At 38.1% G+C, this 18,249-nt stretch overlaps 1 protein-coding gene across 2 annotated transcripts in view; it reads left to right on the top strand.

Annotated features, from left to right (window-relative positions):
* The first annotated feature begins 3,492 nt into the window (after positions 1 to 3,492).
* Positions 3,493 to 18,249, top strand: part of VPS39 (VPS39 subunit of HOPS complex) — a 55,134-nt gene continuing 40,377 nt past the window's right edge. For both annotated transcript variants that reach the window (XM_060261723.1, XM_060261722.1), the window contains exons 1-2: positions 3,493 to 3,708; positions 17,339 to 17,404. In XM_060261723.1, the coding sequence (XP_060117706.1) occupies positions 3,636 to 3,708; positions 17,339 to 17,404 (139 nt within the window). In that variant the 5' untranslated portion in view covers positions 3,493 to 3,635. The remainder of the gene's footprint in view (positions 3,709 to 17,338; positions 17,405 to 18,249) is intronic.

Raw genomic sequence — 18,249 nt, 5'->3', positions numbered from 1 at the left:
TACATTGGAACTTACTGAGGTTAGTGACTTTGTAGTTAAGTGGCTCCTAGGTTATGAAATGCTTTGTATATAATAACCTGAACCTTCAATTTAGGAACCAGTAATTGGTGACCAGTGAACTTACAGCATAATAGGTATAATGTGGATACTCTGCTTAGCTACCAATAGTAAACAAGCCAGCTATGATCTGAAAGAGGTGGAGTTTCCAAGATGTCTTCCAGGGCATACTTCTGTTGAATGCATTATAATACCGTGAAGCTATTGTGGCATAGATGCATGTGTCCAGGTTAAGGTTAGGAGCCATTCTCCAGGCTAATGCAAGAAAACATTTTTGCAACAGAATCAACCCAGTAATGCTGGGTCCAAAATAACTACCAGACTCTTTAACTATGTGAGCAGTTAAACACCATCAATTGTGGGATGTGCAGTGCCTTCCAAAACTTCAGCCTTCTCAACCACCATTGCCTCTGTCAGGATTCAGTTTCTCCAGCATAGCCATTTAACCACAGAAGCTAGGCATTGGCTCAGGAACATTAGACCCACAGCAAGTTATCTCTCCCAGGCACTTTATACAGCCTGGAAGATAAAATAGCTTCGTGAACAGATCCTACACTGCTGACTACTGATCTCAGACAACAGCCATATGAGTTCTGTTCATAAAGAAAAATTCAAGCCATTCCAGAGTGCATCCCTAGATACTTATTTCTGAATGCAGACAACTCAACAGCAATTTCAGGATGACATGATGCTAAGGTTACAACACAGGAGCATGCCCCTTGTTCTGATGGAGATCAGCTAAAGTTACCCACATCATCTGGACTAGAGCAGATGGGCCATTCAGGAAGACCTGGAGTTGCTCTTTCAGTATTCTCAATTATCATGCCCAGGAATGTCAGGGTTAGAGACAAGATTATGACTGGACACAATATTATTCTCTAATGGTTCCCCCCTTCCAAATAATGGATGGATACAGTAATGGATGAATGCTTCTTAGATTGTAGGGAAAAATACTGTAGCGGATTTATCATGGCTACTTATTAGTATGCTTACTAATATTCTGACAGTATAACTGAGATGGACATGGACCAAGAGCACAAGTGTAGCTTTCACAGTCCAAGATCCTTTAGATATCTGACATGGTACCAAGCTGAAATAATCCTTAAAGAAGCAAAGATGGTACAGTAGATGCTTGTGCTGCCTGGGGGGGGGGGGGTATGACAAGTTTCCTTGAAGTAAAATTGAAAGAGTAATACAAGTTTGTTAAAAAGAATGTCATCAGGGGAAAAGACTCAGTTTGGTACTCCAGCCGCAAAGATTCTCCAAATGAAATATGAGATGGAAAATAAGATGAAATAGAGTATCTATGCCCCTTTATAAATTGATGGTGTGGCCTCATTTGGAATACTGTGTACAATTCTGGTCACCGCACCTCAAAAAAGATGTTATAGCATTGGAAAAAGTGCAGAAAAGGGTAACTAGAATGATTAAATGGTTGGAACACTTTCCCTATGAAGAAAGGTTAAAATGCTTGGGTCTCTTTAGCTTGGAGAAACGTCGACTGAGGACTGACATGATAGAGGTTTACAAGACTATGTATTGGATAGAGAAGGTAAAGAAGTACTTTTCTCCTTTTCTCACAATACAAGAACTCGTGGACATTCAATGAAATTGCTGAGCAGTCGGGTTAGAACGGATAAAAGGAAGTACTTCACCCACAGGGTGATTAACATTTGGAATTCACTGCCACAGGAGGTGACGGCAGCTACAAGCATAGCCAGCTTCAAGAGGGGATTGGATAAGCATTTGGAGCAGAGGTGCATCAGTGGCGATTAGCCACAGCTTATCATTGGAACTCTCTGTCTGGGGCAGTGATGCTCTGTATTCTTGGTGCTTGGGGGGGGGGGCACAGTGGGAGGGCTTCTAGTGTCCTGGCCTCAGTGGTGGACCTCCTGATGGCACTGGGTTTTTTTTTTTTGCCACTGTGTGACACAGAGTGCTGCTGGATCAAAAATCTACCCAAATGTAATTGTGTTGGTGGATTCTGATGCTTAGTATTACATACAAGCCTATGTGGTAGTAGGAAATTTTTCGTAAGTACTGCAGTTTTGATAGGCTTGCCAGGTTACACTTGGTCACTGGTTGGGAATGGGGGATTGGGATAGTCAGATTTAGGGTGGGAAACCTCTGAAGATTTGGGATGGAACTTGGGGGAAACAGGGACCTCAGTGGAGTACAATGCTATAGAGTTCACCTTCCAAAACATTCATTTTCTCCAAGTGAACTGCTCCCTGTAGTCTGATGACCTGTAATTCCAAGGGATCCTTAAACTCCATGTGGAGGCTGGCTTTCCTCCATGTGGAGGTTTTGATAACCCAGTCAACAGAAAACCCTTTGTATGACAACCCTAATGTGTTGTTGGGAGGCCCGTGAATAATTTCCTACGTTTTTTTCAGGCATAACAGCTAACATGGATTCCCCTGCCATGCTGTCTACCTGATGCAACCCCTCCCCCCTCCCCACACACAAGTTGCCTTTTTGTGGAGAAAAGTTATCTCTGCTCAGATCTAGGTGCACATCCATTACCTATATCTCAACTAATACCCAATTTTAATGGGAAGAAAGCTTCATTGTGCGGCACTGAGCTTGTTATCAAGCAAGAGCACATTCGATACTGGTATTAGCCATGCTAAAGGACAATTTTCCTGTCATTATTGCCGCCTTTTGTTCATGCTGAACTCCCTTCTACGGCAGGGCAACATATCTTTCGGTATCCAATCTATCCCTTTGCCTATTGATTAAATATGGATAAAAGGATAGGTCCTAACTCTTTGATAAAAAGGAATCAGACATTTGAAATGATTGCCATCTTGTAGATTTTTGAAACTATCAATCAATTTAAAAAGGTGTCATTGTTTAGGACTGCATTTCCGGTTTATGTGGAGATGATGGATCTCGGATCCACTAGGGCACCAAAGTCCAAGAGTGCTTTTTCTTTTAACCCAACAATAGTTCTTAACGGACTCTCGAATCGTGACCTAGAGCCCAACGTCAGTTGACAATTTTTTGACTTGAGAGATAAAAACAGAGGAATCAAAAGTTTATGTAGTATTCACAGGGGCTGTTTTGTAGAAAAATAGGTGGTGAAGCTCATCCAGGGATTGTTATGCAGCTGCACATACTATTCAATGGACAAGGAGGTGGAACTCTCAGAAAGGTTCAGGACAGGAGCTAGGCTCCTGTGAGCTCCCACTGAATCTGAGTCCTGAGTATTCATATCTTCTTATTTTTGAAAGCCAAAGCCTTAATGACGTATTACAGGATAATGTGATAAAGCAGTGAATGAAATTTGGTCAAGTTTGTCATCCACAGAACAAACAATAATAAAAAGCAAACCCCGGAAAAACAGGCGACGCTGCCCAAAGAGGCCTAACTCCGGGGGCTTTCCTGAAGGTGGAGCCTGGGCGCGGAAGTGAAGCGAGCGCCGGAAGCATTGCAGCAAGGCGGGCCTGGGTTGGCTTGGGTGGAGACAGTGGCGGCTGCGGTTGCTGCTAGGATCGAGCTGAGTCTTCCTGGGTGGGCCGCGGTGGCTGCTCCCGTTTCGGGAGAGGGTTATCGCGGTCTGACCTGCCGCCATCATGCACGACGCCTTCGAGCCGGTACAGATTCTGGAAAAGCTCCCGCTGCAGATCGATTGTCTGGCTGCGTGGGGTGAGTAAAGAGGGTCTACGGGCGAGGGCGCCTTCACTTTCAGCGGCTTTAGAGCTGGGGGCAGGTCAGCCGTTTGCAAAGGCGTCGCTCTGTGCCTCTTGCTTCTTTTACCTTTTCGCCCCTCCCTCCTTTCCTTCTTTATTAAATGTGTGCCACGCTCATATGATCCATGTTAACTTGGAACAGTTGCCACCGACTAGTTTTTGCAGTCACTAAACTGAGTTTTGTACGCCTGATTTCATCCATTAGAATTCATTAACAAGGTGGAAGTAGATTTTCCGCCTTTTCTCTTTCTAACGTCAGGCGCACATCTGAGCAGGTTCCGATCGAGTGATCTTGACTACTGTATACACATTCAAGGTATGCTCACATTTTGTATGACTGGTATGTCTGTGCTTATGAGAAGGGACGTGTGTCCTGTGGACAGTGTCTGTAAATATGTGGAGATGATATGCCTAGTGATCATGATCACTAGTGGATTATAGGTGTAAACTTCTCTGGGTTAGCAGATGTGTGGCTTCTTATCAAATGGGTAACCCATTGGGTGGATTACAAAATTGTAATATGTGAAGTGGTGGTGTTTAGTGGGGCAGGGCTTTCAAGTGAGATAGAGGTACAAAAGTTAATGAGCATTAATGGTTTGTTAAAGTTTGTTTTCCATTCTCTGAGAAGAGTGTATGAAAAGGGTTAATCTAAAATGCCCTACTCAAAACTGTCAGTTGCACCTCTTGGTAATTTGAATATTTATTTATTCTTTGTCTTATTATCAGTGTGGTTGCATTGTTAGGACTCCATAAATCGTTTCAGAAAATGCTTGAATGATGATAATATGTCTGTGGTAGCAATACATCTGGGAGCCACAGTTGAGTTTATGTCCTGGAATATAGGTACTATTTACAGGTTTACATTTAGGAAAATGTCATCTGAAAGTTACAGAAAATATAGGGTTGACTTCCAGCTGAAATAAGGAGACTCGTCTTCTGTTTCATTGTGAAGCAGTCTATGGATGTCTCGAGATACATTGGAAATAAAATGCTGTATTTGCTGTGTAATGTTTGCAGAACAGCAAGTATATGAATCACATGGAAGTTCTTAGGCAGGACATTTCCTATTCTTGCCTTAAGAACAATTAAAGAATTCATAAACTTTAGACTTCTTTCTGTAGTATCATTCTGACTATATAATCATCCATTCAAACCATTTTGAGCCTTGTTTTTCTCTTTCTTTAATACTGACACCTTCAGAACACCCCCTAAATTATTTCACAAAATGTGCCAAGTAGCAACAGTGTGTTGTGTCTTTTAAAATATCTGTGCATCCAAGTGAAATCTGTGAATTATTTATATCTTCACTGAATCATTCTGCCCCCTGATGGCTGTACTTTCAGATGAGAAGTCCTGGGTAGAAAACAGGTTGACAGCAGTTCACTTTTAAACATTGTTTGCTATTGTGTTAGAAAGAGCATTGCTCATTATTAATGATTTTAGATTTTTTTTCATGGGGACAGGGGTCAATTTATATAAAGTGTGCTGCACACAGAAGCTTATACCCAGAATTAAACTTTGTTGGTCTTAAAGGTGTCACTGGACTCAAACTTTATTGCATAAATACAATTCACCATGGTGACTATAGTGGATCTGTTTATTTGGCCCTATTTAACTGCTTAGGTAGAAATTTTATAATGGGCAGCACAACTGAAATTAATAATGCTTGATGTGGGAACCCATGTAGACTATAACTAGTGGATTTTCTATAACCAGTTGCATCAGTGGGGGGAAAAACCCCATATGCATTTCCTTTCCCTAAAATTCTCTTAGGGTATTATAAGCTTGCAGACAGATACCATTTAAAGGTAGGCTTGAACAGAGAGAAAGAGTTTGCAGCACTGGAGCTGCAAGAAGGAAGAGATGATAAGTAGAGCTTTATCAGACCTTAAGACTTTCCTATATGGAAAGCATATGTAAAAACTGGTATAGATTTTTACAATTGATGATTGTCCACTTGCCTGTTTTGCTGTGTCTATATACACACAGCAGCTGTGGGTAGGCTATAGCTTCCTAGTGGTGCTTCCTAATATATATCAGGGGTGACCAAACTTGCTTAATGTAAGAGCTACATAGAATAAACATTAGATGTTTGAGAGTTGGACGGACGGAAGGAAGGAAAATAGATGGGGTGGGAGAGAGAGGTTGAAAGAAAGCAACTTTAACTTGAAGTGCATTCTCCAAACCACTGTCTGGCTTGGCTTGATGAAATGATTTAAAGAGAGAAATCTCTTCTCCAAGCCAGCCAACAGGGCTTTGAGAGCTATACAATGTGTGTGGAAGAGCCAATGTGGCTCCCAAGCCATAATTTGGTCACCCCTGATGGCCAGTCAGGTATGCTTCTTGTGTTTCCCCTAGTTGGACACGTTTTCCATGTATAAAATTAGTAACATTTTAATTCTATTTCATTGTATCCTCTTTAAAAGGTGGAAGGCAGAGACAATTACTGGTACTATTTCATGGTTCACATAGCCAGAAATAATTTGCAGTGCAATTAAAGTACTAAGTTACTCCTATGTGGGCCCACTGAATTAAAATCTTTAGTATATTATTTCAGGGTTGATTTGATTTAAATCACTATTCTATAAGGCTCGATTTAAATAATGGTTTTCTACATAAAGGCTAATTCTTGCTGTCCTTAATATTTATAACCCATATGAAGGGTTTTTTTAAAGGTTAGTTTTAGTTATATAGATAGTTCACCTTACAGTGATTTCATAACTATCTCCAGTTTAATAGGTTAATCATTTATATTTGAACAACTTTTCTGTTATACTTTATTGGAAGGATAAAAATAATCATTAACAATAACCATTTAAATTGTTTTATTTAAACAAAATAATAACATATAGCATATGTATCCTTGCATTTGCATATACTTCCATGAGCATACACTCATAAAGATCTCAAGATTTCTGGAGTATTCTGCTCAGAAAGTTTCACTTTCATTTGTACTGCTTGCCCATCCCTCCTCACACTTAGCTCTTAACGTCTTCTCCTTATCCAGACCTATTCCACCCATACAATCGAACATTCATTTAATTTCTTAAAACTTAGCAGTTAAGAGTCAATGGGTTGAGTCTGTGTATAGATTTGCAGAGGGCCAATAGGACTGAGATTTCTTAACTCTTTATGTTTATTTTGTTACATTTTTGCTGTGAAGAAGGGGCATATTATCTGTGAACACAAAAAATCATTTTTGAGAACTACAAAACCAAGCATCTGTGATAACTTCTAGACGGAAAAACTGCCCAAATTAGTCTTACAGAAACCTCTGGGAAAGCATGATCAAGAATCACAGTGTCCATCAGATCTGGTAAAAGGAGATTTGACTCACAAAAGCTTATACCCCCAAAATCTTGCTGGTCTCTAAGGTGCTACTGAACTGGAATCTACTACAAATTACTTTAAACTGATTATGTATTGTGCAGAGAAGTATTTTCTTCCATCAGACCTAAATTGTTGCCTATCAGTTTTGGTGTGTGAGTAGCAGAAGCTTGGGGGTGGTAGTGGTCCAAAACTGCGAGCATCCAGGGATGGACCCCCAAGTCCAACCAACTCTCAATATGTGCAGACTTGTTTGGGCCCCAGGAGCGGACTGACTCCAGCTCCTGGCTTCCAGACTGAATCCGTCCAGCATGCTCTGAAAGTTTTGGGTGCTGAAAGAAAAAAGAAAGGTGTTGGGCTTGTGCAGAACACAAAGGAAACCTCCCACCTGGGCATTACTGGAAGGCTATACCATGGAACTCCCCTTGTAGCCCAATGCATGGGATAGAGAAGGTGGAGAAAGAAGCACTTTTCTTCCTTTATCACCATACAAGAACTCGTAGACACTCAATGAAATTGCTGAGCAGTTTCTTCACCCAAAGAGTGATTAGCACATGGAATCCACTGCCACAGGAGGTTGTAGCAGCTATAAGCATAGATGGCTTCAAGAGGTGACTGGAAAAACATATGGAACAGAGGTCCATCAGTGGCTATTAACCACAAGGTATAGATGTGTTAAAGTTGCTGTAGAACAAGAATTTACAAGAGAGAAGTGGAGAGACTGAACTTATGCACAAGTTGAATTATAAAATGGCATCATTTAATGAAATAGCACACGGGGAAAATACCAGTGCAATTTTCAGATCTTTAAAAGAGGATTTTATTTCACTTAAGCAGCCTCTTAAAGATTACTTCATGTTTACAGCTAACTATCTGAGCGAAGAGGACCTAACACCTAATGAAAGGGCAAATCCACAGGAGCCTTGCATTACATAGAGTGAATCAGTGGCAGTGAAAACAGAAGGGAAAATGGTGATTATGCGAAACAAACGAGGAGAAAATAAAATGGCCCTCTCTGACGCAGTTTTAATTCTTCACCGGATGCTGACCGTCAACAAGACCAACTGGAGAAGGGGAAATGGCAAAGAACTCTTTTTTTTGGTGGCTGAAGAGGTGGCCCATGTCGAGAAGAGGCAAATTATACTTCAATTGTCTAATCTGGTGTTGGAAAACAATCCGCAAAAAGGATTCTGGATCTTTTCTTCTGTTTTGGTGAACGGCTGAATAAGGAATCTATGATGCCACTAGAAGAAATGTATGATGCCACTAGAAGATAAGTTATGGACAAATGGGCTGCCTTGGATGTAGAAACTAAAGGAACTTAAAAGTTTTTAATTTTGGGGAAGAAGGCTTTTGGAATGTGGGGCTTTTTTATGTTTGGTTCTCTTTCTCTTTCGTTTTTTTCCTGGTGAATAGGTAAATACTGACAGTCTGCCTATTTAGAGAGATCAATCTGGTAGATTTGTTTTAACATATTTGTAGGAGAAATGTTATAGTTAAAGACTGATAAAGTATTTGATTATACTGGAGATATGTTATGCAGTTTCTTATGAATAAAATAAAAATATTCATGTGCTTTTTTGATTAGGCTTTTGGTTAAATTAATAATCTAATTTGTGCTAGTCATAGCTGCAAGTTAATTTAGTAAAATTGGAGGATGAGACAGTTTGATTTGTGTTTAAGAAGAATTGTTTAGTTGTATAATGCTTTACTAGTTTACTAAAAGAATTATTCTTTTTGTTTCTTTGTCCTGGTAAAAGAAGAAAGGAAGGTAACATTTAATGGAGATTGTTATACTTGTAGGTAGAAACATTAGAGTATTATATTGAGAAGTGGAGTTATAAGTGATATATTTTACTGGTTTCTGTTTTCTGTTTTTCCCCATTTCTTGCTTTTTCCCTTCTTTTATGTATTATCTGCAATGCTGCTGTCCTGTAGTCGTTTAAATCAATAAAACATTAAAAGAAGGAGTCACTGTGGGAATACTTAAACTTATTTTTGGTTTTTTTTCTTCTCTCATCTTGGGTGAATCATATGGAATATATGGGGTTTCTTTTGTTTTTATTTTTTATTATATCTGATAATGGAGTAGGATTTTCAAATATATGGTTGGATTACTTTTGGAACTTGGATGTTGGCATTTTTTTTGTTTTTTCCCCCTCTCTTTCCCTGTTTTGGATGACATACAAGCATATGGTTGGATTACAATATATTCTTGTTTTTACCTTTTCTTTTCTGGTTTTTTTTTCTTTTTTTTTCAACCAGAATAGTGCGTTTAAACTGGATTTGGCTGCCCTGGATTACAATTTAAATCCTATGCTGTTCTGGATTACAATTTAAACTCCATATCATTTAAACTCTATGCTGCATTGAGTGGTTGAATTCATACAGGATTTGACAGCACAGAATTGGATTTGTCGGAACTACTGGGCTTGATTTGAGATACAAGCTGTCTGTTTGGTTGGGTAGCACTCTGAGACATTTGTTGCATTTAAGTGGCTATTATTGTTAGTGTAACACTGTATTGTTTATTATTCCTTTAATCATTATTTGGGGGCCTCTGAAATTGTTGTAGCAATTTGGAAGGCATTGTTCCCAAACAATTTAACACTTCTGTGGTTTAAGCTGGTAAAATAGGACCGCTCTGTTCCATAACAATTTGGGGAAGTGTAAACACTTAAACTGCTTTGCCTAAAGAGGGAAAATGACAGAGAAACCTGATAATAAGATGACTGCTGGGTTTAAGGGCATAAAAAAAAGAGACAATCAAGAGGGTAGACCAACGATCCCTTCCCCCAGTTCGGCATTGGTCTAGGGAAATTTACAATCACATCTACATCTTCAACTATGCAGGGAGATATGAAAGAAATGCAAAATACTCTCTTAACAGCCATGACACAGTTAACTCACAAGGTGGACAATATAGGAGAACAGATGACAGAGATCAAACAAGAACTACAGGAAAAGAGAAAACAGACAGAAGAGACTAACGAAGTCTTAAAGGCTTTAGATGGACAAGTGACAGACAATACTCAAAAGATCCAACAGTTAGAAAAAGACCAGAAAGTATATGGTACCAGATACCTTCAATTAGAAATTGACAGAGCAGCCTATATGCTGAGGTTTCAAAATGTGCCAGAGGAAAAATCCGAAGAATTGCAGAAAATGTTAAGCCAACCCCTTGCAGAAATTTTACAAGTGCCACCAGAAAAGATAGAAGAGAAAATTGACCAAGTCAAGTGGGTCCCATCAGGTTTCACAAGGAGGAATAAATTGCCTAGCGAAATCCATTTGAAGCTTACAAAGAAGAGGACCAGGGACAATATTTTGAGGAAAGTAAGAGATAACACGGTGGTGATCGCAGGGAAGACGGTGAACATTTTGAGAGAGGTTCTGTGGCCAGTGAGACAGAAAAGAAGAGAATACCAAGCCTTGACAAATTTCTTAAAAGAAAGGAAGATACCATATACTTGGCTAATGCCAAGTATAATTTCACATATGAAGACAATAGATATAGGATTAATTCCATTTTTAAAGCTGTAAGTTTTTTGGAGAAAAATCAGAAGAAAGAGGGGAGGAAAAAGAAGGAACCTCAGAGGAAGAAGAAGGAACCTCGGAGGAAGAAGACTCAAGCGGAGCAAAGAAATACTCAATGAGATCTCAGACCAAAAAAGATAAAAAGGATAGTGATAAGAAAAATCCATAATGGCATCATTAGTCTCTATTAATGTAAATGGACTTAACTCCCCCATAAAAAGGAGGAAGACCTTTAAATATTTAGCTAAACTGGAGATAGACATAATTTGTTTGCAAGAAACTCACATATTGTCAAAAGATTATTTTCCTTCTGGAAAATTTGGAAATGTGTTTGTATTTTCCTTCTGGAAAAATAAAAATTTGGAAATGTATTTGTAGCGACTGACTTGAATAAGAAGAAGAGAGGCTTGGCAATATATGCAAAAGATAAATTTAATCCACAATTACGATTAATGCGGTCTTTGACAGACAGCTGGACAAAAAAGCACACCAATACATTAAAACTAAAGGGTCACAGCTTCCTACAAGCTTTTTGAAACTGGCTGAAGAACTGGACCTAATTGATGCATGGCAAACAAGATATCCAAAATCAAGTGACTTCACATACTATTCTGCTAGTCATCAATCTTGGTCAAGAATTGATATGTGCTGGATGTCCATAGATTTGATTAAAGATCTACTTGAAGCTGAAATCCAACCAAGAGTGATATCAGATCACAATCCAATAACTATAAAATTTAGGGGACCCTAAGTGAAAAAGTCCTGGAGGTTGAATACACAAATCTTAAAAGATAAAAACTTTCTTCAAGAGACCAAAACAGAAATGGAATTATTCTTTAAACAGAAGAACCCAAGATGTGAAGATCCAAGTGGTTCGGGACACAGCTAAAGCGTATTTAAGAGGGCTTGCAATTAGATTTAATGCCAAGAAAAGAGAAAGCTGAACATTTCCAAAAACTAATGACCCAAGTAGGCAAAGCTGAGAAGAATTTAAAGGCCCGACCTACTAAGCAAGAGTTTCAAGAATGGATTAAAAAAATACAACGTTAACTTAATCTTTTGCTGGTAGAAGAAGTGGAGAAAAAGCTAAGATTTGCTAGGCAAAATTACTTCAGATTTGCTAACAAACCGGGAAGATGGCTAGCATATAAACTGAGAAAGGAAAGTTCTAAAAGAATAATAACAGTGTTGAGAGATGAAAACAATAAAGAAAAATTTCAAAGGCAGGAGATAGGTCAAATCGTGGAACAATTTTATAAAAAGCTATATAAAACCAAGCAAATTAGAGATGAAGATTTAGAAAAATATCTCAAAAAGAATATCTTGAATAAATTTACAGAAGATCAATGGAAAATCTTGAATGAACCAATAACAATGAGGGAATTGGGTGAGGCAATAGCGGCCCAAAAGAATACAAATCCCCCTTCCTCCAACTTTGTTCCTCTGCTCCTCTTGCTGGCCACAAAGTAGTTGTCTCAAAGTAGTTCTCTCAGCCACACCCACATATGCGACCGGGCCAAGCCCAATTTGCAGTCATAACAAAAAGTGCCTTACTTCAGGTATAAACTGTCTTTTTTCCCCCCTTTTCGTCTCCTCTGGTCTTCCGTTTTTGGGTTAGTTTCATTTACTTTCACCAAACGCCCTCCACCTTCACCTCTGTCTCCGGTAGCTGAGACTCTCTCACCTAATGGCGCGCAATGCGGTTGGGGCAAAGGGAGGGTAGAAAAGCCAGGAACCTAAAGTTCCCCCGAACCTCTCCCCAAGACCCCTTCTGCTAGCAATGCTCCTCCAAACGGGAGCTTTGCTGGGTCCTAGGACCCCCAACCCGCACGGTTTGATCCGTTCCTGCCCTGATGGCTTGAAATGCAACTGCCTCATCTTGCTGTAACCCGGAAGGAAAGGAGGTGGGCGGTGGCAGCAGTAGCGGATTTGGCACTGAAGGAACAAACTGATTTTTTCTTTCCCTGTCTCACCTCCTCTCCGTGGCTAACAAACACCATAATTGATATTTTTCTTGCTTTCTAAAGTATTCTACTTTTTTCTTGTTAAAGAACATTGAAATGTGATTTAAAACACTGTATCTCTAGCCGAAGGGCGTGGAAAAGAGAAGAGGCGGAAAGTGACAATCTTGTTAGTTCAGAGGAGTATTTGGAGCTACAAGAGTGGAAAGACCTCGAGATAGAAAGTAAACTTCTTCAAACTTGCTTAAAACTAAAGACTTATTTAAAACACTGTGTGTAAAGATTACTACGTGTTGTGGAGATCGGATGAGAGAAAACATATAATGTTAAAGAAGATCTGTTTTATATTAAGGATTAGGTGGACTATTTTTGGGGGACTAAGAGCTGTATAAAACAGTGAATAGTTCTATTAAAAGACTGTGTTTGAGCAACATAATATAAGTAACTTGGAAGAAGAAATTTAAAGACTAGAAAGACCAGAAAGACAAAAAAGGAGAAAAACGGACAAAGAAGAAGAGGAAGAAAGGGGAAACAGAAGAACTGAAGGAAGAAAGAAGAAGAGAGGGAAAGCAAGGAATTGAATGCTGTTAGTCTATAACTATAATTTACAAAAGTGTGTGAATGTGTGTGGGTCCAAGTAAAAGTGTATGGTTAATGAGAAAGGATTAGGATGGAGAAGGAATGAAGAAGTGAGTGTATGTAGTCTGTAAGAGGTAGTGAGTGGAGTGTTTGAAAGGGTTAAGTGGTGCGAGAGGAAGGCAAATAATGAATAATTACTGAAATCAGTTGAACATGAACCATTATTGACTGGGGAACAAATTGATTGAGACTAGTTGGTAACGGGATACTAAATCTTTGTATTGGTGTCTTCATTCTATATTAGTATAAGGTAATTTGGAATTCTCCTGCTTAACTCAATGATAGAGGTAATCATGTTGCCGCAGGATGCTCTCAAAGTATTTCAGTCATCTTTTGAAGAATGTCTTATGGGGGCATTAAATCAGATGCAGAACAATTTAATGGAACAGATAGGGGGATTAAAATTTAAGGTTGATGGATTAGAAAATGGATTGAAGGACATTAAAATAGATATGACAAAGTTAATGCAAACAAAAAATTCTATTGATACAAAACAAATACTAAAGGAGCAAGGTACAGGAGATTTGGAAATTATACAGGAAGAAACAGAGAACAAGATTACTAGAACAGACATGGATAAGGTAAAATATACTTCAAGATTTTTAATTATATCAGAAGAAATAAATGAGGATTTATTTTGTTCAGTAGCGGAAACACTGCCCTCCATGCAGGAGAAAGAACAAAAAACCGAGAGGGAAATTGAATATATATATAGGCGAAACTCTCTAAAGCGAAAACATAAGGAAACAGATCAAAGATGCAGTTTGGAGAAGGGAAAGGGAGCAATTTATTAGATTTAGAGGTCAGAAAAATAAAAATATGAAAGAGATATTATGGATAATTAGACATTTAACTCCAAAATCAAAAGAGGTTTTAAATAATCAAGAGAGAAATTGCCGTAAACAGAAGAAATACCAAAAATGGAGGATTCATTAGGGAAGTTTGGAATTTATCAAATTATATAACTGGATGGTGCTGCGGAATGGAATGCCAAAACAAATAGTAAGATTAGTGGGGCAGGTCATATAGACGGTTAAAGGGGTATGGAAGTAGTAAGGTATTATGTAAGGTGTCGAGCGTCATTGATAAAATCATCTTTAATGAGTTTTCCTTGAGTGTAAGTGAAAAGGATAAATGGGTTTAATTTGTAATGCAATAGTGAAGGTGAAGGTATTAAATGGTGGATATAGATAATGGAATTTGAATGTATATATAACAGTGAAAACACTGCCTTCAATCTCTGTTTTAATAATAGTATTTTCTTTTGTATGGTAATGGGCTTGTACACAATATATTAATTTAATAAACTATAAAAACAAAAACAAGAATGCAAATCCCCGGGACCAGATGGCCTCCCTGTTGAATACTATAAAGCCTTTGAAGTTTGTTTATCGATTCCATTTAAACACCTAATGGAAATGATCCAAAAAGAAGGGGAAATCCGAAACTCCTGGCAAGAAGCAATAATATCCTTAATCCCAAAAGAGGGTGCTGACTTAAAAGATACAAAAAACTTCAGACCAATCTCTCTTCTGAATGTGGATTACAAAATTTTTGCCTCAATATTGACCCAATGTTTAAAAAAAGTTTTGTTAGTCATCGTACATCAAGATCAGGCAGGATTTCTACCTAGAAGATAGCTCAAAGACAATGGGAGAACAATATGTAATATAATTGAATACTATGAGAACCAACCAGGGAAACAACTGGCACTAATATGTTTGGATGCAGAGAAGGCATTTGACAATGTCCGGTGGCAATTTATGATACAACAACTGAAGGGTATGGACTGTGGTGAGAACTTTTTAAGGACAATACAGTCAATATATTCCTCTCAAACAGCTATGGTGAACGTGAATGGTGAATTATCAAAATCAGTCCCTATTCAGAAAGGTACAAGGCAAGAATGTCCACTATCACCACTGTTTTTTATTTTATGTTTAGAAATATTAAATAACCAAAATAGAAAGAGCCGATTATTAAAGGTGTATTGATCAAGGGTTAACAATATAAACTGAGGGCATTTGCAGATCACCTGGTCTTCATACTAGAGCAACCACTAGACTCAATTGACTTTTTGACAAGTAAAATTAATCAATTTGGCCACTGGGCTGGCTTAAAGATAAATTATGCTAAAACTAAATTTTTGACTAAAAACACAACAGAATTAATTAATCTTTTGCAGCAAAAATTGGGTTTTTCTTATGAGAAAAAACTGAAATACTTGGGCATACATATCTCAAACAAATGCAGCAACCTAAAAACAGACAATTATGACAAAGAAATTAAAAAAGACTTGGAAAAATGGCAAGACTTAAATATATCATTAATGGGAAGAATAGCCACGATAAAAATGAATATCCTACAAAGACTGCTATTTTTATTTCAAACGATACCAGTGCTGTTAACTAATGCATTCTTTCAAGAACTGAATAAATTGGTATCTGCGTTCATTTGGAGAAAGAAAAAAACAAGAATTAAATTGAAAACACTACAAGATTCTAAATTAAGAGCTGGTCTAGGTCTACCAGACTGGCAACTATACTACAGAGCTTCAGTGTTGTCATGGGTGAGAGATTAGGTCTTGTTGAACGACAGGAGACAGTTATTACTAGAAGGACATGATCTCACACTAGGGTGGCATGCGTATCTCTGGTATCAGACTCTAGAAGGACACTCTTATTTTAAGAATCATTGGTTCTGGAAATCTTTGTACCGTACTTGAACTTGGATAAAACCAAGAATCTATCAGAAACTTCCAAAATGGGTATCCCCAGTGGAAGCGTTTACTCCACCAAATCTTTTACAACCAAACCAGACTTATAGGTATGAGGAATTGTTGAAGAAGGATAATCTTCTGAAAACAAAGGAAGAGCTAGAGGATACTGATATTAGAATAGGTTGGTGGATGAGATTACAAATAGAATCTAGATATGCCAAAGACAAGACAATGGGTGTTAATATGAAACAATACCCATTTGATAAAGTTTTTTGGGTCCTCAAGAGAAATTGTTCTCAAAACTGTATATCTATTACAGATGAAAATGCAAGACGAGATCGTAAAGGACTGCATGGTCCAATGGGCCAAGAATGTGGGACGCAATATTATGTTAGATGAATGGGAGACACTATGGAAATCTAATATCAAACTAACTAAATCAGTGGCTTTCAAAGAGAATCTGTATAAAATGTTTTATAGGTGGTATGTGACTCCCCAGAAATTGTCTCAAATGTATTCTGGTATGTCTAATGTTGGAAATGTATGAAGCATGTAGGGTCGTTTTACCATATGTGATGGACCTGTGACGTGGTGGGAAAATACTGGAAGATGGTCCACAAACTCTTACAGAAAATTTTGAAGACACAGATTTAATTTAAGCCAGAACAATTTTTATTGAATATATTTCCCAGTAACTTTACAAAAGAGATGAGACATTTAATAGCTCATATTAACACAGCAGCTAGAATCCTTTTGGCACAGAAATGGAAACTTCAGGAAATCCCCAAGAGAATGGACTTGATGGGGAAAATCTTGGAAACGGCGGAGACAGACTATCTATCCCAGTTGTTGGCTGGTAAATCTAAGGAAGAAGCAAAGAAGTACTGGGAGAAGCTATATACGTGGTTAGACACTTAAATCATACTGGTGTGAACGTTTATTCTCTTTTTCATCTATTATGATGTATACTAAAATGTGGAAAGGTAATTCAGTATGGCTAGATAGATACTCTAAGTAACGATTTACAATCTTTATAATGTTTTTTATAGATCAGAAAGATATGGTGTAAAATGAATAACAATATATCAGCGATATTTTATCTGAAAGACTTATCAACGTAGACTGGATTACAAAATACTGTTAATGATAACTTTAATCTTTATTTCCCATTTCCCATTTCCCATTTCCCTTTCCCCTTTTCTATTTTGGAAATCAATAAAACTTTAAAATTCGGAACTTTTCAGTATGGCACCTGGTTTTTTGGCCACTGTGTGACAGTGTTGGACTGGATGGACCATTGGCCTGATCTAACATGGCATCTTTTAGGTTCTTATGAAATGTAGAGATTGAATGAAAGAAGCAGGATCTTATTGGGATTCATGTTGCTTTTTTTTTTTGAACAGAGGAATGGCTCCTAGTTGGGACAAAACAAGGACACCTTCTCCTTTACACAATTCGAAAAGAAACAGGTAAGTTTATCAAGATTAGTCACATATCACTGTATTGTAGTTTTTTGGTGACTTGATAGCATTAGCACAATAGAGCAGTTTTGCTAAATTCCATTTTAAGACTGGCTTATTCATTGTTCTTTTCTGGACATGGTGGTGGGTATGCAGAAGCCTCAGACTCACTTGGGTTCCATAATTGCCATTAATGTAGGACTAGGATCCAGTTAGCATTTCTCATTTTACAGACATATAAGCCATGGCTTTTCTCATGAAACTTTTCAGACAAAATTCAAAAACCTAAAATTCAAATTCTGGCAATTTGGCTCTTGTGTTTCAGCTAGTTCTACAGTTTGAAAGTGATAGGCTCTATGTATAGGTTCACAGCATATATTATTGAATCATAATAAGCAACTCAAAAGAGTAGCACAGGTCTCCTGTCACTGAAGAGCTTAGGTACACAACATGCAGTTCTGTGAGCACACGACATGCAGCTGATCTGTGAGCACACGACATGCAGCTGATCTGTGGTCAGGTCTCCTGCTAGTGCCAGATTTATTCAAAAACATCTGTGAGTTTGGATGGTTTGGGTTTAGGCCATGACACTGATTAGGTGGGTTAGCCCATTCCCTTCTATGGCATATCCTTGATAAAAATCATAACTCTTCCTCTACTCATATACACTATAGTAAGAAGGAGATGTACAAGAATGATTTTTGATGTGTAGTCTACTTGACCCCTGAGGTTTCCAGTTTTACAGAGCAGTTTAAACATGAAGTTCAATTCAGATTTTTGTTTTAAACATGCTAGGTCAAGTCTACAATACTCTTATATTCCATTTGGTTTATGGGGCTGCACAATGTATTAGA

This window comes from Heteronotia binoei, chromosome 21 (genome assembly GCF_032191835.1).
Source record: "Heteronotia binoei isolate CCM8104 ecotype False Entrance Well chromosome 21, APGP_CSIRO_Hbin_v1, whole genome shotgun sequence".
Taxonomy (NCBI): Eukaryota; Metazoa; Chordata; class Lepidosauria; order Squamata; family Gekkonidae; genus Heteronotia; species Heteronotia binoei.
Note: the sequence above shows the minus strand (reverse complement) of the source record. Positions and strands in the feature narration are given on the sequence as shown.